Source organism: Periplaneta americana, chromosome 1, assembly GCF_040183065.1.
Source record: "Periplaneta americana isolate PAMFEO1 chromosome 1, P.americana_PAMFEO1_priV1, whole genome shotgun sequence".
Classification (NCBI taxonomy): Eukaryota; Metazoa; Arthropoda; class Insecta; order Blattodea; family Blattidae; genus Periplaneta; species Periplaneta americana.
Genome location: NC_091117.1, coordinates 99867832 through 99895822, shown reverse-complemented (window position 1 = coordinate 99895822; position 27991 = coordinate 99867832). Strand labels below are relative to the sequence as shown.

Genomic DNA, 27991 nt, shown 5'->3' with positions numbered 1-27991 from the left:
AATAGTGACTTTTAATAAATTTTTTGCTTTAAATTCAGTGTTTTTTTTTAATTCAAACTATAAAAATCGTTAGAATTCATTCTTAGCAAGCAATATGTGGACATAACTGAATTATGAACAAAAGAGTCTTTAGGGTATTTTGAATCTAGAGGATTCAGTTATACTCTTGCTAATCATCAACATCATTAACTCAAACCATATCTGGATATGAATTGAAGTGTCTTTTGCAAAACAGCCATAGTAAAAGGTAATTTTTTTTTTCAATAGGAAAAGAAAATAGTTTCCATAGTAGTCTTTGAATACTTTTAAATTAAATTCGATTTAAAATTAATTCTTCGGGCAATTAATGTTCAGTTCAGAGAATGGAGTCTAAAATGAACCATCATATGGCAGTCTATTTCAAAATGTAACTTTTGGTTATGGTTGTTCTTGTAAGACACTTCAAATGTTTTAATAAGGGAACACCTTTTTAAATATATTTTAATGTTAAAGAGCTTTTACAATTTCAAAAACATAAGTTTAAGCTTTGACCATATTAATTATGAAATCATACAATTTTTATTATACATTTACGTTCAATATATTAAAAAATAACTTTTGTCTCTAATACACATAGTTGAAATACAACATTTTTACAACGATCTATCTAATGGATTAGCAGATGCATCACAGCATCAGTTCAGAAGTATGGATTCTTTTTTGTTCATATTTTTATTCATGCAACTTTTGAGAATAGTGTTGTTGAAAAAGTGCCTTATTTATATTTCTTTATTCCTGCTAATGGCTTCATTGCCAAATGCAAGGCACTAGACAGCAACATATTTCTTTATTCTATTAGACAAGATGAAAATATGTAAGTTATAAATTGGTGAAAACATTTATTTCTCAATGTAACAGCAATATAGTGATAAACCAATAGAGTAAGAACATTAAATGGCATCAGAAAGGGATAGTGACGTAGATTATCAAAAAATAAAAAGTGAAGATGTAGTTTAATGTGAAATGATAAATATAAGCCTTATGTAAATAGCGTTTTGTGTATATATGTAATCCAGGTAATGTGATAGTGTTATTTGAGACTTTCTCTTCTCGTATTTATCATTACATGGAACCACTTTACTAGAGCATTAAATACCAAAGCATATTAAATATTTTACTCTGCGTCAATGTAGTTATACTGATATAAGAAACTAAATTTGCAACTAACATATTTTCAGTAAGACATAGCTAATAATACTTGCATGTTTGTTAGTAGATAAGTAAATTCTGTTACTGTTACTTTAGAAATTTACATAACATAATAATCAGTTATAAATTTTCTCTTGTGCCTTTCGAATGTGATATATTCCAATACAGTGAACAACCATCAAACATTATATTCACACACTTTCATCGAATTTCAGAAATTTTAAAACAGACATTGACCTAAACAGATATTTAAAACAGTCAAGCATTATCTGAGTACTTCTTACTTCAGGGGCACTACTGTTATGTTTACGTCCAGATCTTTATGAGACACAGATGTGGGGAAGAATTAGCAAGTACAGTTACGCAATACTAAGATCTCGAGATGTAACTCACTGGCAGAGTTACTGTATCTCAGTAGTTGATTCTAAGGAGTGTGTTCTGTTTATGAAGTCTGTACCTGCTTATGAATACGTCACAAGGGTAACTTGCTTGTCTGTCAAGCACACCCAAGTGATGGTAAACTTAATACAAGCTCTGTGTTAATCTATTTGCTAACTGCAGGCCTAAATATCCTATGTATTTAAAAATTCTTTTATATTCTATGTAGTGAAGTGAAGGAAATTAGGCGATTTTTCCAATTTTCATTCCTTGTTGCCATCAATTCAAGTCATCAATCTTGTCATTGAAGTATTTGTATTGTTATAGTATATGTACAGAGATTTTTAATTGCTGTAGTTATGACCTTTTTTTAAATGTTAACGTTTAAAAGTATGAAGAAATCTATTTATACTAAATGTCCCAAATAACCTAAGTACAGTTACTGCTTAAAGTAAGTGAAATACATACTTTTGGATTTGTCTTTATAGGTGAGAGATATGTGAATTTAGTGAAAGTATACAAATATGTTTTAAATTTAAAATAAACGAGAAATATTGTTTCATGAACTACTTACTTAATATGTAAATTAAAAAAATTGTCAACATATTTGATAATCTGAACATTAGGCTGTATATTGTAACAAAGTAGGAGTCGGAGTATATGTATACATTTGCGGTTATTAAACATCCCACAGTTGTGAGTGCTGTCAAACAGAAAATGTTTGTATACTGTACATCTCGCATTTATACATTACCTCTAAATGAATTGAATTTCCTTGTAAAATTACGTACCTTGTCTCTCTTCAAATTTTGTATTGTTTTAGTTTTATCCAAATGTTATTTTTTTAATAATAATTTGTGTGAGATTTTTAAAACATTTGAGAATTACTTGTATGTTGGTCACAGTGTTTTAAATTCTGCATACTCATAACTAAGATGCACTCATGTTACTTGTATATATTTAGATTAGTTTGACAGCATAGGAACTCTAACAAGTTTTGAAATATTTAGTGAATCAGCATTTATTTCTGTAAATCAAATTTTGGATTTTTCGACTTTGTACTGTTATCAGATCAGTCCACCGTTTCGAAACTGCTTACAGGTTCTGTTATTCTGGTTGTAATGACCAAGATCTACCTGGATGAGTTACATACTCTGTTTTTAAGAATAGTTCCAAATATGTTTATCTAAGAATGTGAACCATGTAAATTACTGTTGTGCCTTTTCCTATCATTTCACTAAGTAGTTTTAAGAGCATGCAAAATCAGCTTCATCACTTCTGCAGTATAAAACCACTTTCTTCGTTAATAAAAACTCTTCCAGATCTTGGGTGATATGACTCTGAAGGTGGAACCTGTAAACAGAAAATGTCAAACAAATCTTATCTCAATACACAAGTAACGAAAACCTCAGAACTTTGCAGTCACTGTAGAAGTCTGAAACCTCGTAACATTTATTCTGTTCTAGACTCACTAATATGTTCTGTTTTTAGATACCATATAATTTCCACACTGGTAGTTCCGGGTGTTTTTGACATCATTAAATTTAAATTCAAATTACTTCGAGTTATTTCATAAATTGCTATGTCTTTCGTTTATTTACGAGTGATATTCCAATAAATTTTCCAAATAGATCCTGCAAAATTGATACTTACAATATATCATGCCATCAAAATGTTATTTTTTGACGGCTAGTAAAGAAAAAGTTATTTAAAACTATAGTAGCGATAGCCCTGAAAACATGTATGAAATTGGGTATGTTTCTTTTGTTCTTTGTCGCAGTACTTGACTTGCATCATTCTCCCAAGTGTCCCCCCCCCCCCCCCACCAGGAGGAACACATTGTAATTGTAAATATACTTTTTGCCTGGTGAACCATGAGAGGTGGTCTGCAGTATTATGATTATGATGATTTTTGTCCACCACAAATTTCATTTAGACCTACTGAGATTATAACCCGGGTTACCAATTGGATGTCAATTTGATGCTCGAACTGTTTGACTAATGATGTGCTGAAAATGTGTATGTACAGTATCAATTTCTCTTTTAATTAAAATTGCCTTCGAACAGATTTCAAAAAAATTTTAAATTATCGGCCAAGGGGAAAAAGATCCATTGGCAGACCTCAAAACATATGCACAGAAAACAAGACCGTAACAGGCCAGTCTGTCTAATACTTGTCAGGATGATGATGATGATGATGATGATGATGATGATGATGATGATTAAAAACATACAGATAGTGCATGGACATTTTAATTCGTGCATGAAAGATAATACCAAATATTTGCATAAGATTATTGATATGACATTATTTCGACATTATTTCTTTCAGCTGTTTCAGTTTTATTTTTTCATTTAATTTATTGTATTCCATTGATCTTACATTAGCATCGAAACTTTTACATGTGGAACATGTCAAAAGTTATACCATTTTTGGCGAGATGAAGTGAAGTCGAGGATTCGCCATAGATTACTTGACATTTGCTTTACAATTGGGGAAAACCTCGGAAAAAACCAACCAGATAATCAACCCAGGTGGGAATCTAACCGAGCCCCGAGCACAGCTCTGGATCGGCAGGCAAGCGATAGGATATTTAATATAATTCTGCTACTTAGGAAATGTTTATCAATTTATCACGTTCTCATACTTTCACATTGAGATAATGCAATCTAACTCATAACTCTGGATTCAGATCACAGTGATATGGTGGGAGTTGCAGAACACTAAAATCATTGTCTCTCAGTATTCTGTCTACAGTATACACAAGTTCGAGTTTATTTACGTTTTACAGTTTCCAGTATTACTCTTTCAATCACTTCCAGTTCAAATTGTATATTTTTGTTAACAAGAAGAAGATATGTTGGGACACTAATTTTCTTTAATAGTGTGATACAAGATGTTATGAAGGATAACTATATATCCAGATATGTCAGAGTTCTGTAGCCATTTCTTGTATATTATTTTTTATTATATTGCTTCCTCAAATTCTGAGGTTGCCAAAGCATACCAGATAATAATCGTGATAATCAACAGATTTTGATCTTGAGTGATAACTAGCCCCATATATTCAGTGGTATCAACTCTTTCCCCCATGAACTAATATAGTCCTCTGTCCTGCACTTTTGTTCTCTCTTACATCTAGTGTGTATGTATCAATGTTTCACTATTGACATTTTAGATCCATTTTCATTTAATTTTAGGGTCCACATATAAGATGCTCAGTGTGTAACTATGTCGTAATGCTCCATTAAAACATGTCCTATGGCCTTACTTTCTGAAAATCTTTATTGTAAGTTATTCTAATCACACACATTTATAAAATTCGCCTGCTTTGAGTGTTTTCTTCTGCAAGTGTCGCTTACCAGGAACAGCAAATCTTTGTCCAATTCTTTCATCTTGTACAGGTTCTTTCACTAATTTTAGTCACTATCCTTACATTTGAGAAACAGTCGTGAAGTCCTTTCAATAAAATTTTATAATGGCAACAAACCTTTCTTCTTTTCTTCTTTATACAATTTCAATATATTATATACTGCACTACTTACTTGTCTTGTGAATGTATTACCTTCCTTGGTAATTTGTTTGGAGTTTCCATGGTCTTAGTACATTCGTTGAAATGCAATCTTTCAAATCTAAACAATAGTGAGCATAGTTTATTTGCCTGTAATTTAAATTATATAATCTCACTGCCAGCAGTACAGAACTTAATAGGAGTAACTTAGCACCAGACTACCTCTCTTAGATGCTTGCTCAGCACAACAATAACTTCAGTTCCAAGACGTTCCATTTGTACAGGTATTTCATATGACAAATATATGTATTTAACCTACAGTATAATCGAACATAAATAATTATTCAGTAAATTAATTGTTAAATTGTAGAGAAATAATGTTTCTTTTCTCCAAAGGCTTAATTAAAATTTACTAAATGATTTCTTCCTAAACAGGTTGTTACACAGTGCTTATCACATTTTCATATGCTACTTCCTTCTCCCTCAATTTATTAATGTTGAAAAATTACTGTATAATAGCATAATGCACATAACTCTTCCATTAGAAAACTTTCTCCAGAAACATATTTTGTTCAAAATTACACTAATTAATAATGTCTATTATACAAAAATAAATAAAATAGCAATAAACTATATATTCCGAAGTGATATAGTGTTAAAAGTTGTGTAATCAAGATGTGTAAATAAAATATGTTTCATGTGATAATTACATTCTCGTAGTTGATACAGAGTTGTTAAATAACCAAGTAATAAAGGAAAATTAAAAAAGGACATAATCTTGCTTTTTCCAACATACGACTGAATTCCTTCAACATAACCTAAATAAAATTAATAAAAAGAGTAATATAATTTTACAAAGTGAATTAAAAGTGTTATTTTTAAGCTTTCTTTCTTTCTTTCTTTCTTTCTTTCTTTCTTTCTTTCTTCGTTTGTTTGTTTCTTTCTTTCTACAGTAGATCTAAATATCATGAAAAGTATATGTGTACACTGTACATTATAAAATAGTTTAATTTTGTGTTTAATATTTAAAAAATATTATAACACAAGGGAGAAAATACTATCTCTTCATACTACCATTTATGAGTATTGTTTCAGTGACCACATGCACATAAAATCACATACAGTAGTTAATACAGTTAATAATACTATCAAAGTGCGACAAAATATTTATCATTCATATTCATTGATGTTACAGCATTTTAGTTTAAAACTATTTATAGAAATATTCTAGAAATCCCTTTGATAAATCATTTGTTATAATGAGAAAATTTACAGTAGTGTGTACACTGTGTCTTCTATTAAGTTATAGAGCAAAGAGTACTTTGAACTCCAAAATGTATAATAATAATAGTAGTCTGTAGAATTTCCAATAAGAACTGTATGTGAATAACTGTGATAATATAGATAGTAGCAGTGGAATTGCTGTGTGTTAACAAAGCCATGCTTTAAAGTAGTATAGTACTGGTAGTATATATAGATAAATGTTTTGTATGGATATGATGTAGTTGATATATCCTTCATTGCTGGACAGAGAAAGAACTAATCTTACATCAGTTTTTGCCAGTTGTTCTAACCATTGTTGTTGTAACTTCTCAGTATCTTAGAATCTGTATTCCTTTTTGTCAGAAATGTTTATGTAGTTATAATTTAATTTTTCTCTCATAACATTATGTTTGAGTAAAAACAAATCTGTTCTATTTGAAACTGAACCTAGAAGAATTCCATCCATTGTTACAGGGCTTTATTTATAAATCTTGTCTGTTCACACAGTGTTTATCATTTCTACTACTGCTCATATCACTCCCATGTGACTCAACTCCACTTCCTTCCCATTGGCGACAACTAATGTATGAATCTGTTCCCTAATGGTCTCATGGCAGTATACATTCAGTCGCGAAGATGCCTAGACAGTTGATTCTAGAACACGTATTTTTCTGTGTAAATATTATTTTAAATAAGAATCAGCTCATTGTGTGCATGCGGAATTTATTCAGTCATTTTTTTAATCATTTGTCTTCTCCCAGAACTGAATAGTGCAAAAATTTGAATCTACTGCTTCAGTCCAAAACAAAAAAGACGACGAAAAGATACAGTTTTAAGAGAGGAAAAACTAGATGAAATTGGCGCAAATCTTGAATATATACCAACAAAATCACTCCAGAAATTAGCACAGCAAAGGGGGGAGGGGTTTCACTTTTTTCTGCACATAAGGCAACACAATTATTAAAACTTGAAACCTACAGACTTACAAATACCCACTGTTTACAACTAAGCGATCCATCAGCATGAGTATGTTATTGTGGTAGATTTTTTGAATCCGTGAATGAAGGTTTAATTGATCCGTGTGTTTTCTCAACACAATGGCTGTTTAGCTGAGGGAGGATGACATTTCCAGCATCTTCTATAAGGTAAAATTTTATACAAGTTTTAGGAAGTGGAGTTGAAGTATGGGTGCCATCAGCTGTGGCACATTTAGTAGCTGAGACATAAAACATCTTGAGAGCAAACAAGATTTATAAATGAAGCTCTGTATATTCAGAAGAATTATCATAATGCAGTGTTTTTGTTATTATATCTAATGTTCAGCAGTTGACAATGTTGTCATTTGCTCTCTTGCATACCAAGACTGGAAAATTACTAAAAGTTGGATAGTGAAGATGATGATCTGAATTCATATCTTCATTAAGAGTACAGAGAAGGCTTGTAAGAAAGAGATTATGCAATATCTATCCTGTGTAAATGTTTATTGAAACAGTCACGGCCTATGCATAATCTGAATGTTGCCACTGCATATTTTCGTGCATGTTTCAAAACACAATGTAGTGTAATGTATTTCTGACAATACTGAAACCTTGTACAAGAATGTTTTCTTTCGAATTTCTAGTTTTGTAATTTGTAGTAATGTAAAGGAAATCGAGCATCTTATAATTATTCTCATTTCAATGTATAATATTTCAGAAAATAATAGAAACTATTATATATGTTCATGTTATTACCACTATTAAAATTTTTCAAACAATACATGAGGGAATATAGTTGTAAAACCAGAAAACCCTGCAGAGACTGCGAGCATAATGATAAATAATAAATGTATTTGTTTATGTTTACACATAACACACACAAGAATGAAGCATGTTGTTTTTCACAAAAATAATAACTTGTGTTCTTTTTAAAGAAAATCTTTCATGTGTAATATAGTACTTTAAGTTGGCAATACACGTAGGCCTACAATTTGTAAACCAAATATGCCTTATCAATAAAAAAAGAAAAAAATAATAATCAGAACTGATCCTACATATTCTAAGGATAATGGGTTATCACCGTTTCATATAATATTATGTCCATTTCGTACTAAAAGTTTCCATGAGTTTCGTTTTTCAGTTCTTTTGATAAATGTTTTCATTATTGCAAAATCAGTTGCATTCCAGTTCTGTCACTCATACAGACGGTGGTGATCTTTAGTGCAATAGTTCTTATGTGTTTTGTATTGATATTTCTTGTGTAATAATTTCAGAACTGTTAGAGCGCTTAAGTATTATAGACTGTATTATTGTTATCAATTGACATCCCATCTTCATTGGCATTGATTTACCTATTGCAATTAAGAATTTTTTTCCTAGAAAATTATGTACTGTACAGATCTTTCTTTAACTTTCCTTTGATTACAGTATATATCTATTATATGTCACTATTACCAGTTTTTGAAGTGGATTGACAGTATACTTATATAATTCCATTTTATTCTGTTGAACAGAATTGTTGATATATGTGAGCTACATAATTTGACATTGTGTAATTGCTACACAAGAAAAAAATGTAAATGAAGATAAAATAAAATGAGTGTGTGTCAAATTAAAATTGTATTAGAATTGTTTAAAAACTAATTTTCCATACGAAATAACTTTATACCTGCTTAGGGAAAGTTAGTTTACCTATGTATTCACATTGCTTGTGTTCTGATATACTAGTTTCCATGTTTTAAAGTGACGAAACAGGTAGTAGTTCTATAGGCGAGAGGTGAATGCGGACCTAGAGGAGTAGCTTATACAGCATTGTCACATTGAGCGGGAACGTAAATTTTCACTGGAGTTTAGAATAGAAAAATTCCTGTGCTAGGAACAAACTGGGAATAGAATGCCAACCGAACATGGTGCGATATTCTCTTGTTTGCTGGGACAGTGTTGCCAAACTTATGGTGCCAGGCCTCGTGTGTTGTTTTGTGTGCTATATCATTGCTGCTGTTATTGCGAGTGTAAAAATGTTAATGACATTGTGACCAAAAGAAGCATGGAGTCTCCTGAGTGTTTCAATATGAAAAGAAAGCAAAGAATATAAGACAGGGGAAATAGAAATGATCTACATATGTGGCAACTGAGCCTTTACTAACGGCAACATGCCACTTTCTGTTTAGTCACTTCACAAGGTGGAAACTAGTATATTATGAGTAATTGAGTAACATTGCTGACAAGCACAGTTGCATGTCTAGTCTGTGGTTTAAAGGTGATACAGTTTGAAATATGGTCCCACATAGATATTTGCAATATGGTTTGTTTTCTTATGGTAAAACATTTGCTCCCATCGAAATTCATAAGCAGTTAATAAAGGTAGGTAAGTCAGTCAGGTCTGGTCGGTTTCTAATGCTGGCCTTGGATATTACTCCATTCGCCATCTTGCTTCCCAATATAAACTGGTAATGTCATTTCCTTTATCTTGATTTATTCTTTGCATTTGAGGAGATATGTTCCACCCATGTTTGAATACATTTCATTGCAGATACAAGTGATAAAGTGTATGAGCAATTTGTGTGTAACATTTGAGGGAATGGTCAGAAAGTTCTCCAAAGAAAGAACAGACAATGATTTATTGCACTGGCAGCCCAGTTACTGCAAAAGATGCTAATCATAACAAAGACTGAAGAAATAATTTCAGTCTGACAGAAGACGAATAATAAGAGACATTGCCACAGAATTAGGCATTTCATTCAAAGAGTTTCTTTACAATTGCACTGTGAGTTCCCAAATGTTTTATAAACGGAAGCAAAGAGGGATATTTTTCATCTTCTCTAATGCACTTCCAGTTTTTAACAAAAAAAGAAACTAGTTTTTTAAAATCACTGTAACTGGCAATGTGACATGAGTGCACCATCATATGCCTGAAATTAACCTGTCGTCACTGAAGGGAAACATCCAGTCTCGTCACAAAGGATCCAAAGTAGCGTCACAGTCTACTACATACAGTCACGAAGCTTGAGTTTTGAGGGTGCTAGAAACAATAGACTGTGACGGTACTATTTTGCATTGCCTGTAATGAGGCGATATTAGCGATCCTAATGGTGAGCAACTATCTAATGTTTGCATATTTACTATGTATTGAGCTTCGCGACTGTATATACTAGACTGTGGTAGCATCTTGATCGACTAAGTTCTTGCATATCATGTTTTGCAACACATGTAATTTTTCTCCTTGAGTTCATACAGTGTGGAACAACGGTAACACTTAACAATAAAATTACTGCTTTACTTCACAACAATTAAAGGAAACAATTCAGAGAAATAGGTCTGATGTTATGTCTAGTGCTATGAATTTGTTTCATGATAATGCCAGACCACAACATTGCACGTTAAACAAAGGAATTCTTGAAATTTTGTTCCCCTTACAGTCCAGACTCTGTCCCTTCTAATTTCCGTTTCTTTGAGACCTGAAGATGATGCATTGATGCGAAATGTTGTCTGTGCGTTAAAAGCAAAGTTTTACTGGAAGGAATATTGAGCTCGTGTCAAGATGAGACAAATACGTAAACGTTCTTGGAAACTGTGCAGAAGAGTAGCCATCAATATATAGCTTGACACAGTTATTTTAATTCGTGTGTAATTTTTTAAGTAAAAGTTTGTGTAAGATAAGGAACCCTAGTTTTCTATCAATCCTTGCACAAATTTCCTTCGGTTAGTCATCTCTATACCAGGCCATTGTAACCTTGCACTTGACAGTTGTTTCTTTCGTTGGCAATCTTCTTATGATAAAGCTGAATGCTGTGCAATAGCCTTCTGAACTAATCAGATAGTAATATTTTCTATCAACTGCTAAGTGGAGTGTAGAGTGTAGCAGTGTAGCATTCCCATTTTTGTTGCCAATTTGCTGCATACTGTGTTACATGGTGTTACTACCACGTGCTTAATTCGTGTTTAGTGTTATAAAGGTATAAATAAATTTGTAGCGCTGCTGTGAAATGTCATAAAAGACACTGATAACTCACGTAGTGACAGTCCTTTGCGTAAATAGTCATGCGTCAGAACTGTGGGAAGGACTCGTAAATTTTACAAACAGAAGGAATTTGTCTGTATATATGGGCGTCCCTTCATTCCCAAACATAATGTAATACAGTGGATATCAAACACTTTAGTCCTTTCTAAGAGAACAGTAATAAAGAACGGAGTTAAATAATAATAATTATAATAATAATAATAATAATAATAATAATAATAATAATAATAATGGTTCATTTAACCTGACAGAGTTAAGGTCGTATATGGCCTTCTCTAACACTCAACCAGGAGTAAAACTGCAGTACAAAAAATACAAATTTACAAAATACAGCACACACACAAAAAACTGAAGTAGATAATCATAATACAATTTAAACAAGAAATAGTAGAAATGAGACATAATATGTAACATATAGAAAAAAAAAAAAAGAAAAAGGCATAATAAAATGTGAACAGTAAGTCAAAATAAATGAGACATACAAAGTATAAAAATATGAGACAAAAAAAAATAATAATAATAATAATAATAGTAATACATCTTGATTACACAACTTTTAACACTGTATCACTTCGGAATATGTATGATAAGACTTTCTTGTGTTAAATTTTAATTTTAATAATAACAACAACATAGTAAAGTACAAAGCATACGATCAGAACACAATATCTATTAGGTACCCACAGCAAGGAAAAGTAACTCAAGCTATCACATGATAGACATACCATTATCGGGTAATATGATGAAACAAAAACAGATAAAATAAAATATAGAATATCAAATGTAGTGAATACGTGGAAACATGAAATACAACACTTGTCATAACAGTAAGTTAGTTTTGCAACTCGTCATAAGATAATTTTCTAGCTTGTATTTGAAAGATTTAAAGGCTCAGCAGTCCTTGACTTCAGATGGCAGAGTGTTCCAGTGACGAGAAATAGCAACAGTGAAAGATGAGGAATACAGAGATGATGTGGAGTGGAATGTTTAGCATGTTATCACGTTGTGATCGAGTATTACGATAGTGAGAGAGAGAGTATGGAAATGAACGAATAAATAAGGAGAAGATGAAATGTGCATAATTCGATGTAAGAGAGAAAGTGAGTGCAGATTTCTCCTCTCATGTAACTTAAGCCATGATAACTCCTCGAAAGAAGGTGAGATATGATCATAGTATCGAACATTACAAATGAAACGGACGCACACGTTATGAAAACACTGTAGTTTCTGGGAGGAATCAATCCCGAGATCACTGAACAAAGTTCGTGAATGAAAAATAGCAGTGAGGGAAGTGAGACGTATGCGCCGGTATGAAATACCACCACTGGTTTCTATGGCCAGAAAACATACTGTTAGTGAAAAATGACATACCGTCACTGAAAAAATGTGAACGAATAAATAAGGAGAAGATGAAATGTGCATAATTCGATGTAAGAGAGAAAGTGAGTGCAGATTTCTCCTCTCATGTAACTTAAGCCATGATAACTTCTCGAAAGAAGGTGAGATATGATCATAGTATCGAACATTACAAATGAAGCGGACGCACACGTTATGAAAACGCTGTAGTTTCTGGGAGGAATCAATCTCGAGATCACTGAACAAAGTTCGTGAATGAAAAATAGCAATGAGGGAAGTGAGACGTATGCGCCGGTATGAAATACCACCACTGGTTTCTATGGCCAGAAAACATACTGTTAGTGAAAAATGACATACCGTCACTGAAAAAATGTGATCCATAAAAATTTGTTTATACATTTCTTCACAGCAAAGAGTACTATCTGTTTGCTTCGTAAATCTAAACCACAGGCTTCTGGAACTGTATTCAACGTGTATTTAGACACTTATTTGATAAGTCAACCTCTGAAATGCTTACGATGCACAGTGTGCAATTTTCCCTATCTAGGTGGACAAAAATCAAATTTCGACTTGTTTAGTTACGCATAGGTGAATATAAATTCGTGTTTTTTAATATTTGAATAATGTTGTGAGTAATAGCTTTTACTGATTTGTCAGCGGAAAACTATATTTAGAAGGTTATAAACTTTGAGTTCTTCCTAACACATCTCGCTCCGGTTCAGCCGTAGATAGAGAGGCTTACTATGTGGGTGAAAAAGAGCCAATTGTTAGTGATTTAGTGTGTTGTGAAACATGTAATTTATTCATATAGGTATGTTCTTACTAATGTAACTTTAATTACAAGTTTATAAAGTATTTTCCTTCTTACCGAAGGGTTTAAACATTACAATTGAAAAACTTGTGTTTTTAAGACTCTCCAAATATAATGTGAATTTTACTATAGCCGGTCACATCCGGTTACAACAATTCTTTTACCATTTAATACAGCATCATTTAAAGTGTTGAATCCTTGTTTTAAAATTTGCACGTTCTTGCGCATTTATCAGTAATTAATTTTTTTCAGTGGTTGGCCGTACGGTAACTGTTCCATGTTTGGCTTAACAGCAGAAAAGACTAAGGAAGTTTTTAATCACTGTGAGAGTGTTTTAGGCCTACAATATTCACATGATAGGAAATATCAGTTTAAAAATACATTGAACACATTTTTATCTAACCTTAACAAGCGCACAGTGAATCAGAACGCAAATCATTAGCTGTAGAGAATTAATAACTTCTCTGCAATCTAACGCATTGTTATGAAACTTTCTACATGACTTACAGGCGGCACATATGATTTGTGTACAAACTTTGATTACGTTTGCACAAGAAAAACTACCCCTTTACAGTGGGTGCATCTAAACAGAATTAATAACTTCTCTCCTATCTAAAAGATTTTTGTGATACATTGTACGGAAGTTACAGGTAGACTAGCATATATTTTTTGTGCACAAACTGTATTTACGGTTCCATAAGTGGAACTACTCCTTTTAGAGATGCATTTAAACAGAATTAATAAATTCTCTCCTATCTAACAGATTTTTATGAAACTTTATACAGAAGTTTCAGGTGGAATATATTTTTTGTCTAGAAAGTCTGATTATGTTTTATAAGATGAACTATTGAATTTGGTATTCCCAAGAAACTAGTTCGATTAATTAAAATGTGTCTCAGTGAAACATACAGCAGAGTCCGTATAGGTCAGTTTCTATCTGATGCTTTTCCAATTCACTGCGGGCTAAAGCAGGGAGATGCACTATCACCTTTACTTTTTAACTTCGCGCTAGAATATGCCATTAGGAAAGTTCAGGATAACAGGCAGGGTTTGGAATTGAACGGGTTACATCAGCTTCTTGTCTATGCGGATGACGTGAATATATTAGGAGAAAATACACAAACGATTAGGGAAAACACGGAAATTTTATTTGAAGCAAGTAGAGCGATCGGTTTGGAAGTAAATCCCGAAAAGACAAAGTATATGATTATGTCTCGTGACCAGAATATTGTACGAAATGGAAATATAAAAATTGGAGATTTATCCTTCGAAGAGGTGGAAAAATTCAAATATCTTGGAGCAACAGTAACAAATATAAATGACACTCGGGAGGAAATTAAACGCAGAATAAATATGGGAAATGCGTGTTATTATTCGGTTGAGAAGCTCTTATCATCCAGTCTGCTGTCCAAAAATCTGAAAGTTAGAATTTATAAAACAGTTATATTACCGGTTCTTCTGTATGGTTGTGAAACTTGGACTCTCACTCTGAGAGAGGAACATAGGTTAAGGGTGTTTGAGAATAAGGTGCTTAGGAAAATATTTGGGGCTAAGCGGGATGAAGTTACAGGAGAATGGAGAAAGTTACACAACACAGAACTGCACGCATTGTATTCTTCACCTGACATAATTAGGAACATTAAATCCAGACGTTTGAGATGGGCAGGGCATGTAGCACGTATGGGCGAATCCAGAAATGCATATAGAGTGTTAGTTGGGAGACCGGAGGGAAAAAGACCTTTAGGGAGGCCGAGACGTAGATGGGAGGATAATATTAAAATGGATTTGAGGGAGGTGGGGTATGATGATAGAGACTGGATTAATCTTGCTCAGGATAGGGACCGCTGGCGGGCTTATGTGAGGGCGGCAATGAACCTTCGGGTTCCTTAAAAGCCATTTGTAAGTAAGTAAGTAAGTAAGATGAACTGCCCCTTTATAGTGGTGCATTTAGACAAAATTTACGTCTCTCCTATATAATACAATTTTATGTAACTTTGTGCAATTACTAGGTCTACAGGTAGCATACAAATGTAATCAGAATTTGTACACAAAAAATATATGCTACCTCTAACTGCTGTACAAAGTTTCATGAAATCTCTTATGTAGGAGAGAAGTTAATCTTGTGTAAATGCACCCCCTGTAAAGGGGTACTTCCTCTTTTGGAACTGTAAATATAGTTTATACACAAAAAATATCTCCCACCTGTAACTTCCATACAATTTTTCATAAAAATCTGTTAGATAGGAGAGAAGTTACTATTTTTGTCTAAAACCACCCCGTATAAAGGGATAGTTCCTCTTACACAATCGTAGTCAGAATTTGTACACAAAGAATATGTACTATCTATAAGGTCTGTACAAAGTTTCATAACAATCTGTTGGAATGCAGAGAAGTTATGAATTTTGTCCGGCTAGATTTGCGTTATTGCACACTGTGCGATGGTAGTATTTCAAGTAGTCTGTAGCTTGTGGTGGCTATTGTTGCCAGTTTAATGACTGTGTCATTTTTGTTGTTGCACTTTTTATTAATAATTAATTAAGGCACTTTGAAGCTTTAACATTATTTTAAATGATAAGTCTCAATGGATATTGCAAAATAAACTAGTAAATAACTGAAGTAACTTGAAATTATTTTATTAAGAAATTTGATGTTGTGTGTAAGCTTCAAAGATTCGTGTTACTGACTGCACGAAACAATTTATTGTATACATCATGTATGTGTATGTTGTAAGGGAGGGGGTATGCCTTTTTAAATCGAGGTATGCCAGGGGAAAAATCTTAGGGTAGCATACCGCCTCTGGTTTTTTCCCCACTTCCCTCACTGGAGAACAGGGAATGCCTTCTTACATGTACAATATATTTAATATGCATATCCCAATTCAGATTAGATTCGAAATGAACTCCGAGGTTTTTTTAAATTATTTAATTATCAGTACCATTTGAATTAAGCAGAATAACGTACTCTGCGTAAGTTAAATCAGTTGTTCTGTAGTGATCATTGTGGCAGCATCGCATCTGTCACTATCAACATTACATAAAGCTGTCGGGTGCAAGGTTACAGCGGCGTGGATACATACATACATAAGTGTTCTGCCCTTGGGCAGGTCTTTCACTGCAAACCCAGCATTCTCCAATCATTCCTATTTTCTGCCTTCCTCTTAGTCTCCACATATGATCCACATACTTAATGTCGTCTATCATCTAATATCTTCTTCTGCCTGAACTCTTCTCCCATTCACCATTTCTTCCAGTGCATCCTTCAGTAGGCAGTTTTTTCTCAGCGAGTGACCCAACCAATTCCTTTTTCTCTTTCTGATCTGTTTTAGCATAATTTTTTCTTCACCTACTCTTTCCAACACAACTTCATTTCTTATTCTGTCTGTCCACTTCACATGGTCCATTCTTTTTCATATCCACATTTCAAGTGCTTCTATTCATTTCTCTTCACTTCGTCGTAATGTCCATGTTTCTGCCCCATACAATGCCACACACTATACAAAGCATTTCACTACTAGTCTCTTCCTTTGTCATTGCTATCATCCTTTTGACTTACTGGCTGCAGCTCATGTTACTGGTACACCCCAAGTATTTGAAGCTGGTTCACTTGCTCTACTGCCTCATTTAGAATTCGTAAGTTTATCTTCTTTATTTTCTTACGACAACCATGGTTTTCATCTTGTTTGCATTTATCTTCATTCATACTGCTCACAGCTGCCATTTAGCTGTAATTTATAAATCAGGCACCAGTAGATCAAGAAAAAAGGAAATTAGTGATATCATAAAAATGATATGACATGACATTCATACATATAAATTGTCACCTGGAAAGCATATGAGTACTGGAGTAGTCTTGAGATATGTATTATGTGGAATATTGTAGTCTGTGAATAATTTGTTTGATGAGACCCAAAATATTATATATATGAGGCCTCGCCATTCTCATTAAATAATCAATGACTATGTAGTCAACGAATTTTTCTCCAATATAGGTACCCAAAATATAAGTTATGATCCTGTCACAGTTATGACTGCAGATAAGAAAATTGTATGATCTGTATGACACAACATGTGATTGTGCAATTCAAAGTACATTTTATCTGTGAATCAATTATGGTGTCTGTTAATTTTCAAGAGAAAAAAATTGTCTTCTGAGAGGCAAGAGCCAATTTCCCTATATATAATTTTAAATGTGACTCTCACTCATACTAAGAATGTTATGTAATATTTAGATTAAGAAATCCTTTCTTGTGTCTTTTCATATGTGGCAGTTCTTGTATACCACTTTATCGACAGATAATAATTCTGTGTTGTTTGGGTAAAGGGAGATAAGTCGTAAAAATGAGTTTGGATATAAATGAAAATTAAACATCAGATACTTATTGCAAATAATTTTCTATACAAATAAAACACATCAAATGCTAGTATTCTTTTGATTTTTGCACACTACTTGTGTAATTTAACTTTAGTGTTCATCTGGGGAACAAAATTCCATCTGCACAAAAAAAAAAAAAAAATCCCCCTTTATCCGAACACCACAGAATTTTATTCAGGACAAGCGGCAGTAGAAAAAGCTGCTGTTGCTGATGAGTTATTTCTTATTTTTTGATTGGAGACTTGTTGTTCTCTTGCGTATTTTCAGTGAACTTGAACATATTAACTAAAAAAGTATAATCTTATATATTCTGGGTGAAAGTAATATAACAGGTAAGATTTTAACAGGTTATTCCGAGGATGAAGTACAACAAAAAAATTCTGATGTACTGTTTTTGTTTTGTTAGTCAACTGTCCGAAGACAGGTCTGAACCTCACAAATGATAACAAGAAGGCACCATGTATGCGGCAACTAGCCAGAAGATAATGGGGTAGGGTGGCCAGTTCCTTTCCCCCTCCATTGCAGACGAACAATTGTTCTTCCTCTGATACATATCGAGTGAGATGTACTGCTTGATAATAGATGTACATATCAGCCAGAACCTCAATCAGAGGATCTGATGTACTATATTAGTCCCAAATGAATACTTTTTCTAAAAAAAAAAAAATTCCCTAAATATTAACACTGTGTTACTCGTTAAGCACTATCTATACAATTCTGATTTTTACTTTTATCATTAGAGAAACTGATAAGTAGGGCTCGGAAGTTGATGGAATGTTGTCTTTCTTCTAGACATCACTGACAATGCAGGATGCAATATAAACTCATTTCATTTCAACAGCCTGCTTTTATTTTGCATTTTTTTTACCTTTTATGCTTTTGAACAGACTTTTTTTTTCTACGGTGTAGTCATAGTCTATATATTCGAGAACCTACAGCAGATTGCTTATGATTGCGTCATACAGAAATTTTCTTTGTGGTTGTGTCAGCCTTGACTCCTGATCACATGTGTTACGTGCTTTCCCCAGTTCAATACAACAGAACAAATACTGCAGTTGCAGTGCCGAATGTAAAAAGCAATCAGTGATCTTTCAAACCTGAGACCTTACGAATGACAATGGCTCTTTACTGCAATGCTGAATAAGAGGTATGTCTGGGAATTTCACTTCCTTCTAATATTTAAATGTGCATTGGCGTGATTTCGGAGACATTCAATATTATTATTATTATTATTATTATTATTATTATTATTATAATCTTGGTCTTTTTTTTTAATGTCATATTTTCTGTGATTTTTAGCTCAAGTTTCGATCCCTACTGATAAGGAATGATTGATCCCTTTGCAGTTTTTCAATAAACTGAATGATTTTCTTGCGAATTAAATAAGAAGATTAACATTTATCATTATTTCCTGCCATTACGAAGTCTGGCAACCCTACTGGAATCTACAGTAAGAGACATAACTCAGCTGTTCAGAATGAGTGCATGTGAGCTTTTGTACGTGAGATGGCTATGCGCTGTTGTCAAACTTCACAGACTTTCAGCTTAATTTTGTAATTAATCATTCACTTACCTACAAAATGCAGAATTGTTGTTTTTTTTTTTAAATTTATTCTATTGCCCCTTCAGTCTTCACAGTTATATCACTTTCATCCTGTATATATATATATATATATATATATATATATATATATATATCTGTATGTGTGTGTGTGTGTGTGCGTGCGTGCGTGCGCTTAAGACAATGCGTTGTATTGAACGCCTTTTGATCATGGCGATATGAATCTTGCTACTCCGCTATAAAAGTTTAAATATATACTGCACATTTAAAAAACAAGCCATGTTTATGGTAGCTTAGTGTGAAACACATCTTATTTCACAGTTTAATAACGTAAATTAAATCATATTAAGATGTAGGAAACATAATAGGCAATAATTCAGCTATTGAACTCAGTCCTGAAAATCAAAATTCCTTTGTTGCCTTAAAAGTAATTGACAAATATTGAATGTTTAGAAGATTCTTGGTAAGTTAAACATTGTGACTAAATTTATACGATTATACTACATAGATATGCCAAAAAATATAATTAAATAATTCTGTCATGATGCAGATTCGAACTAATGGCAGAAAGATTATAGAGTCAAAGCTCTAACTCTTAGCCACTCTACAGTCTCACAGACACTTGCTGAAGCAAATATATCAACCACAGAAGGTATTTCGGACTTACTATAACGGGCAGTTTATTGATACAGAGCGTTCGTAGCTCAGCCGGACCGTTCTGCAGCAGCCTTGGACTAGGTGAAGATTGGCGCGCCTGCCGCCAGAATAGCGCTGTAGCTACCACAGACGCGCCAGTCAGTCGAGTTGGATCTGTCGTGAGGGAAAGACGTCTGTGCACGTGTTGTGAGTAAAATTGTGTTATCTTGTGGTGATAAAGTGTCTATTAATAATGGTTGAGTACACTTTAGAACAACGTATTTTTCTCTATGATGCGAATGTGAAATACTCTTCTGCAAGAAGGTGTTGAAGAGAATTTGAACATTGGTTTGCAGGTGTTCGAATTCCTAGCAGGTCAACTATTCATTACCTTGTCAATAAAGTCAGATGTACAGAATCTTTTTTGAACAAGAAACGTGTTCAACAACGCCATGTACTGTCAGAAGAGAAGCTTGATGAAGTAGGGGCCCGGTTAGAGCACTCACTCCGAAAATCACTGCTACGTTTAGCACAAGAGGCTAACATTTCCAAGACGTCAGCTTTTGTGGCAACAAAACTTCTGAAACTTAAGCCGTACATGCTTTACAACCATAAGATCCTGTTGCAATTTGTTTGTGCAGTCCGTTCATAATGGTGACGTAGACCCACTTTTAATATTCTTCACTGATGAAGCATGGTTTTATCTTCACGGTCACGTTTCTACTTAGAACAATAGATACTGGGCTACCGAAAATCCTCATATTATTCATGAAGTTCCTCACCACGCTGCAAAGGTTGGAGTTTGGTGTGCAGTGAGTGCAAGTAGAAATATTGGTCCCATATTTTTCGACACAACAGTTGATCCACACATTTATGTAACTTCAATTTTAAATAATTTTTTTTCCACAACTAACAAGAAATGAACGATTGAGTGGCTGGTTTCAGCAGGATTCAGCTACAGTGCACACCGCTGCGAATTCTATGCATGAATTGCGAAGTGTGTTTGGTGACAGAATAATTAGTCGAGGATTGTGGCCACCTCGTTCCCCTGACCTATCTCGATGCGATTTTTATTTATGGGGAACATTAAAGAATAAAGTGTACGCATCAAATCCGCATATGTTACGAGAATTGAAGGACAATATCACGAGAGAAATACAGGCTATCAGTCAACATAAACTTTTGCGAGTGAACCAGAATTGTTTTTGGAGATATAGGAAATGTGTTTGAGTTGAAAGTCATCGCTTTCAACATCTGTTGTGATGCAGGTAAGCCTAATGTTAGTAGAGTAATTAGTGTTCCGTACCCACGACTTACTGGTCGTTTACATGTAACTCTGGCGGCAGGCACGCCAATCTTCACCCAGTCCAAGACAGCCGCAGAATGATCCGGCCGAGCTACAAACGCACTGTATTTTGAAGTTTTAAACCACTATTTAGCTTTGTTACAATACAGAATTTTGGAAAGAAATTATTTACCCTTTATTAGTGCATATCTAGATTGAAACTATTAAGACAACATCTCTTTGTGAACTCACAGGCCTTCCCACACATGTGCAAATCTACTCTCTTCTGAGACTTAGAAAATTTCAGCCTGTTTTTTTTTTATTTTTATTTATTTTTTATGGCTGTACATATTGTATATCTGTGTATGGTGAAATTTTGTGGTTATATATTACAGGAAATGTTCAAATTCTGTATTCAAGACTTTTATTAAACTGTGTATGTTGTAGTTTGTTAGTGATCCTACGTATAATAAATTCAAGACTACTAAATCAAAATAATTTGGGCTCAATATTCAAGAATTAATACTAAAACTAATCGAATTTTTTGGTAGAAATGTGACCATTTTCTTAAGTACCAGTACCTAAAATTTAATATAAGAGTTATTTTGTTAAAAATGCTGAATTTTATGATTTCTTAATATTCCTATAAAACAACAAAGTATATCTACTTAGGGATGACAAAATGGTGAACGTATTTCTTCCTAAAGTACTTATATTACTGACGATCACCTGTGTGATCCTTCTCAAAATAGTTCTTTTGTGATGTTGTATACAAAGACAAGCATTATTTCCAATTTTGGAACTCCTTCTTTGAGATCACATAAATAGCAGTTGTCGTATTCCTTTACAGGGTAAACATTGATAATTTCGTGGCAGTGGTTATTTCGTGATACTTTTTCTTTGCTCTTTCGTGAACTAACCAATGGTGTTACGAGATTCAAATTTCCGCCAAGGGATTGCATATGTTGTCCGGTTTCCAGAAACATACGGATACGTTTTTTGTGACTATTTTAGCTGCTTCAGTAAGCTGTCATGTTTGGAGAGAGCAAGTTAGCGTCGACTTCTCAGGCGTACAAATTTTGTGGATGTTTGTAATTACATTACAGGCTTATTACTAAAGATGGATGGATGGATGGATGGATGGATGGATGGATGGATGGATGGATGGATGGGTGGGTGGATGGATGGATGGATGGATGGATGGATGGATGGATGGATGGATGGATGGATGGATGGATATTAGCCTTAGGAAATACAATGATTTCGTGGCATCGTCTGAGTGAATACATAATAAATATGCGGTTACATACATGTTATTCCGACATACAAGATGTCAACAATAATATACAAATAATATACAATCAACACATTCAGTAATGAAGTCAATTCTCCACAGTTTTCTTCAGACCATTACTTGTACAAGGTTCTTGGTTTCCTTATCTTCTTGGGCAGTCTCACCCCAGACATGAATCAGATAGAAAAGAAGAGCAGTAAACACAAAAGGAGATACTAACTACTGTAAGCTAAATTTGGAGTGCTAAACTAAGATACTCATTGACAGTAAAAGGCATGTGGAAAAGTAAAATATGTTTCACTGACTTTTTAAATCTAGCATAGTTAAGGGCTTTAGTTTCAACAGGGAGTTTGTTGTAAAGTCTTATCCCTGTATGTGATAAGCTATTGAGACTCTTGGATAACCTATGATGATTAAAATGTAAATTATTGCATGTTCTTGTGCTGTAGTTGTGATAATTAGAGTTTATTTTAAAACTATCATAATTTTGGTGGATGAAACAGACTGTTTCAAGAATGTAAATACAAGGTAGGGGCAAAATATCAAACTCTTTGAATATTTTTTTACTATCGGAGCGAATAGGTGCTTTCTTTATAATTTTCAATATTCTCTTTTGCAGTCTAAACACTTGTGCAAGTTTTGATGACGACCCCCAGATAATTATCCCATATGATAATACAGAGTGAACATAGCCAAAGTAAACCGCTCTAAGTAGTTCCTTGGGAGTTATATTGGTTAGGACACGGAAAGCATAACACAAACGACTTAGTTTATCAGTTAAGAATTGAATATGACTTTCCCACGTGAGGTTGGAATCAATCCATATCCCTAAAAATTTTGTACAATCGACGTGCTTTATTCCAGTATTATTAAGTAGTATTTCAATGGAGTCATGTAGTTGTTTCTGACTGAAATACATACAAACGGTTTTACTGACATTCAGTTTTAGTCTATTGCTAGAATATGATATTTGGTACAATGATTTATTGTATCTTAATGAAATTTTAGGAAATGTTTTTGGAAATTTAGATACAGCTGTAGTCGCCATATACTGTAGGCTTAGCTTTACTGATGAAATCTTAGCTGTTTGAGGCGAAATTTTGTTGAGCATTAAGAGTTACATTTTAGACTATTTTAAAAATTGTATTACAATACGAATTTTAGAAATCTGAAGATAAGATGTGATAACAAAAAAGAAAAGGGGAATGCATTGGGTTCAGTGTAGCTTCTGTTTGATTTATTATCATGCTAAGTGCCAATGATAAGTGCTAGATGACTTACTTGCAAGAATTGTGACAGAATATGATACATGGCTCCACCATTTTGGACCGGAGATAGAGGCAGACAATGGAGTGGCATCATGCAAATTCACCAAAGAAATATAAATTCAAAAGTGCACCTTCACCAGGAAAAGTTACGGCTACTGTGTTTTTTCAGTTCAGAAGGACTCTTGCTTGTGGATATAATGCCACACGGAACCACCATTAATTCTGACGCATATGTGGCAACTCTCAAGAAACTTCAAGCTCGACTGAGTCGTGTTCGACGACATCGGGAGAAGCAGGATGTTCTGCTATTGCACAACAACGCACAACCATAATATGTCAGTCACAAGACCATAGACCAGATCAGAAAATTCGGATAGACAACACTAAAACATCCGCCTTACAGTCCTGAACTGGCACCGTGCGATTACCATCTCTTTGGTAAACTAAAGGATCCCTTCGCGGAATGAGGTTAGAAGATGACTCCTTTGTGCACGCTGCTAAAGAGTGGCTCAGACGTGTGGGTCCAGACTTTTACCATGCTGATCTACAGGCCCTCGTTCCTAGATTGCGTAAGGCAGTTGAAAGGGACGGGGATTATGTGGAAAAGTGACATTTTGTTCCTGAAGGATGTATCTACATTCTGTGAAAATAGCAAAGCTGTAGGATAAAAATATAATTTTTAAACAAATGTTATGCATTACTTTTGGAGTTACCTAGTCATATAGGCTATAGTAAAGTACGTAATAAAAGTATTCACCCTTTCAAGGCAAAGAAGATCCTTTTTCAGTTTCAATTTCTACTTTGATTTCATTCTTATTATGTGTTGATATGTATTTCTATGTTTTCTTGCTATGAATATTAGACGGAATTACTATGTTTGAAGTCTCATAACAATAAATGAGAATTTCATTTGACTTCAATGAATTTTTCCACAATTCTTCTAACTCTCACGAAATTATCAATGTAATATCACGAAATTACCAAGATTATCACGAAATAACCAACCTTTTAGCTTAAGTTGGAAAAGTGGTTTTTGGCACTTGTTCAAGAACGTGTCCAATCTTTTATGTCTCCAGATTTGTACAGCAAATTATCGTCTTGTAGATGAAAAAATGGAAATAAGGATATATTTACACATTTGCATTTTAAATTAATTTTCATGAAATTATCACTAAATTACCAATGTTTACCCTATGTCTGCAATTTCATCAAAAAATCTTCCTTTGAGACTTGATTTAATTTTGAGAAAGAAAAAAATCACGTACCCAGATCAGATGTATATGCAGAATGTTCTAATACAGTAATCTGTTTATTGGCCAGAGTTTCCTAACTGTGAGTACTGTATGTAATGTTGCATTGTCGTGATACAAAAGTCATTGACCCATGCTGAAGAGCTCGGATCTTCTTCTCTGAGACTTCAGTAACTCCAAATAATAATAATGGTTCACTGATTGTTCTACATACAAAAATTCAAAGTGTATAATTCCTTTGGTATCAAAAAAGCAGATTAGTATTGTTTTCAATTCTGATTTGGAGTAGTCGCTGATTACGTGATTTAATTGTCATCTTCAACTTCTCACTCTGGAGATCCCTTGGTGCCACTTTTGCACACATTTTTGTCGTGAAAAGATTTTTCATTAAGATTTTGCGGACTGTTTCCCTGTTATAGAATAACTCTTCTCGGGTTCTCAGCCAGGTGAGTTGGAGATTAGCTTCCAAGCTTTCGACGGCTAGCTCTGCCATCTTCTTCAGGGACGAAGTGATGTGGGACCACGTCTAGCCGGTATATATGCAAAAGTAGGGCTTCCTGCTGCGGGCCAATCAGGAGCTAGTTCCTAGTCCCGACCGCCAGGCGCATTCTGGTTGGTGGACACGGCAGCTGGTCTGGACCAGCAAGTAGCTCCTGATTGGCTGCCATGTCCACCAACCAGAATGCGCCTGGCGGTCGGGACTAGGAACTAGCTCCTGATTGGCCCGCAGCGGGAAGCCCTACTTTTGCATATATACCGGCTAGACGTGGTCCCACATCACTTCGTCCCTGAAGAAGATGGCAGAGCTAGCTGTCGAAAGCTTGGAAGCTAATCTCCAACTCACCTGGCTGAGAACCCGAGAAGAGTTATTCTATATCAAACGCCGGGAAAGCCTCAAGTCATACATTGTTTCCCTGTTGATATGAAGTTCGTCTGCAATGTTATGAATAGTCAGTCGTCGGTTTTCTCATCAAAATACGAACTTTCTCCATATTTGTACCCATTCTGCTTGTTATTGCTTAACGCTGGTATATATATATATATATATATATATATATATATATATATTAATATAAATCTAAATTATTAGTATATATATTACTTATATAAAAATATATGTATGTTAAATCTATTTGTAAATAATTGATTATTTAAAATAGGACCTTATATGATCTGAAAATCTTGTAAACCACCGTAGCGCTTTCTGCTCCCTAGCTTGGTCTTCGTAAAATTTTTTTAACACTTGTGAACTTTTGCAGCACTTTTCCCATATTTAACCAAAAGTTTCACTCCCATGCGCTCTCTGCTCTGATATTAAATCTGTTCCATTTGATGTGATATTAGCAAACAGAGATAACACATTACTGCATATGACCCTCAGACATATCTATTGGGCAAGACAAACCACTATACTGATATTTACTCATGATGGGACACACTCATCTCTTCTTAAGCCTACAATACACGCACATTCACATACACAGATATATATTCATTGTACTGATCTAAGCAGAAACTTACCCAACCTGGACTGTGGTTATGATTCATTCAATGTCCTCAGCATAGTGCATATAGAGAAACAGGTCTTGAGTACCTATTAAAACATTGTTGGTTAATATTTCAACTTAACATTACGAAACAGTAGAGTTAAGCTATTTTATTTCAGTAAAAACACACAATATCCACGACTAGTATACATAAAAACTAAAGTCTACAATTCAAATATTCTGTTTTTGTCTAAAAAAAAAAAAATATTCACAATTTGAAATAGACCCAGAATGGATGTTTTTGCCCTATTTCAAGTGAACATCAGTCATGATTGTCTTGTCTCTTAACTCCCACAGGACTAGAATTCTTACAAGCCCATATTGCTCTCTTTGGCATCAACTTACAAATGAAGAATTGTATTCCAATGGATACCAGAATGTAGATTCTTTGGCAAATAAGGGTAGCACTGCTACTTACAGACCTGTTACTGTTACTAAATCTACATATTACTCTGTGAAAAGATTTATTAAATCTACATATACTTAGACTTGAACAAACAAAATTTGATAACACAATCTCAAGGGAAAAAATGGAACTCTCTGCATCATAATCCACGTTAATTCCCGACTTACTACGCAAATCGTCTGTAGCTGCATTTAGATTGGCAACAGGCCATGACTGTTTGGCCAAGCACCTGCATAGAATTGGAATATATCATTTCCCTAACTGTCCATTGTGCAACTCAAACCAAGAAATGATTCGGAACACCTCAAAATCTGTGCTTCAGTGGCTGACCATGACAATATCTTTGAAAAATATTGGAGTGCAAGAGGTCAAATGACTTTATTGTCAAATGCCTGGCATTAGAAAACAACAACAAATGAAGGCCGACCATTTGCATAACTGCTCAATTGTAAAGAGTACAACCTTATTCAGTCTTTCATTTTTGTTGTTTATTTCTGTTTTGCACTGGAAGTTTCAAATATCAAAAGCATTCCCAGTTTGTCATATTTTGTGTACCAGTACATAATGAGCTTAGGGAATCCTTCACTATGTACGCTGTTATAATCCTTCCTTATCAAATGTGATTATGAACAGATCAATCAATCAATCTTTTTAATGTATCCAGCTGTTTGCTGACAACATAAAGTCCACTATAGTCCACTGTAGTCTATTCAGTTGTTGTTTTTCACGAGAAATGAGGGGTATTTTGATCGGTGTTCATTATAGATGCCTGTTGCTAGTAACCAGAGGTGGGGTGTAGTCAATATATACTGCAGGGCTGTGTCTTCTGCAACTGGTTCTGATGATTTTAATTTACTTCTTTTGTGG

General features: G+C 34.0%; 1 protein-coding gene across 4 annotated transcripts in view; it reads right to left on the bottom strand.

Annotated features, from left to right (window-relative positions):
• Positions 1-274: 274 nt before the first annotated feature.
• LOC138698704 (odorant receptor 2a-like) overlaps positions 275-27991 on the bottom strand; it is a 50742-nt gene continuing 23025 nt past the window's right edge. For 3 of the 4 annotated variants that reach the window (XM_069824900.1, XM_069824917.1, XM_069824926.1), the window contains one exon: positions 275-2919. In XM_069824900.1, the coding sequence (XP_069681001.1) occupies positions 2839-2919 (81 nt within the window). In that variant the 3' untranslated portion in view covers positions 275-2838. Of the gene's footprint in view, positions 2920-26692; positions 26766-27991 lie in introns of all 4 variants that reach the window. The other variant, XM_069824908.1, reaches the window with a different exon arrangement.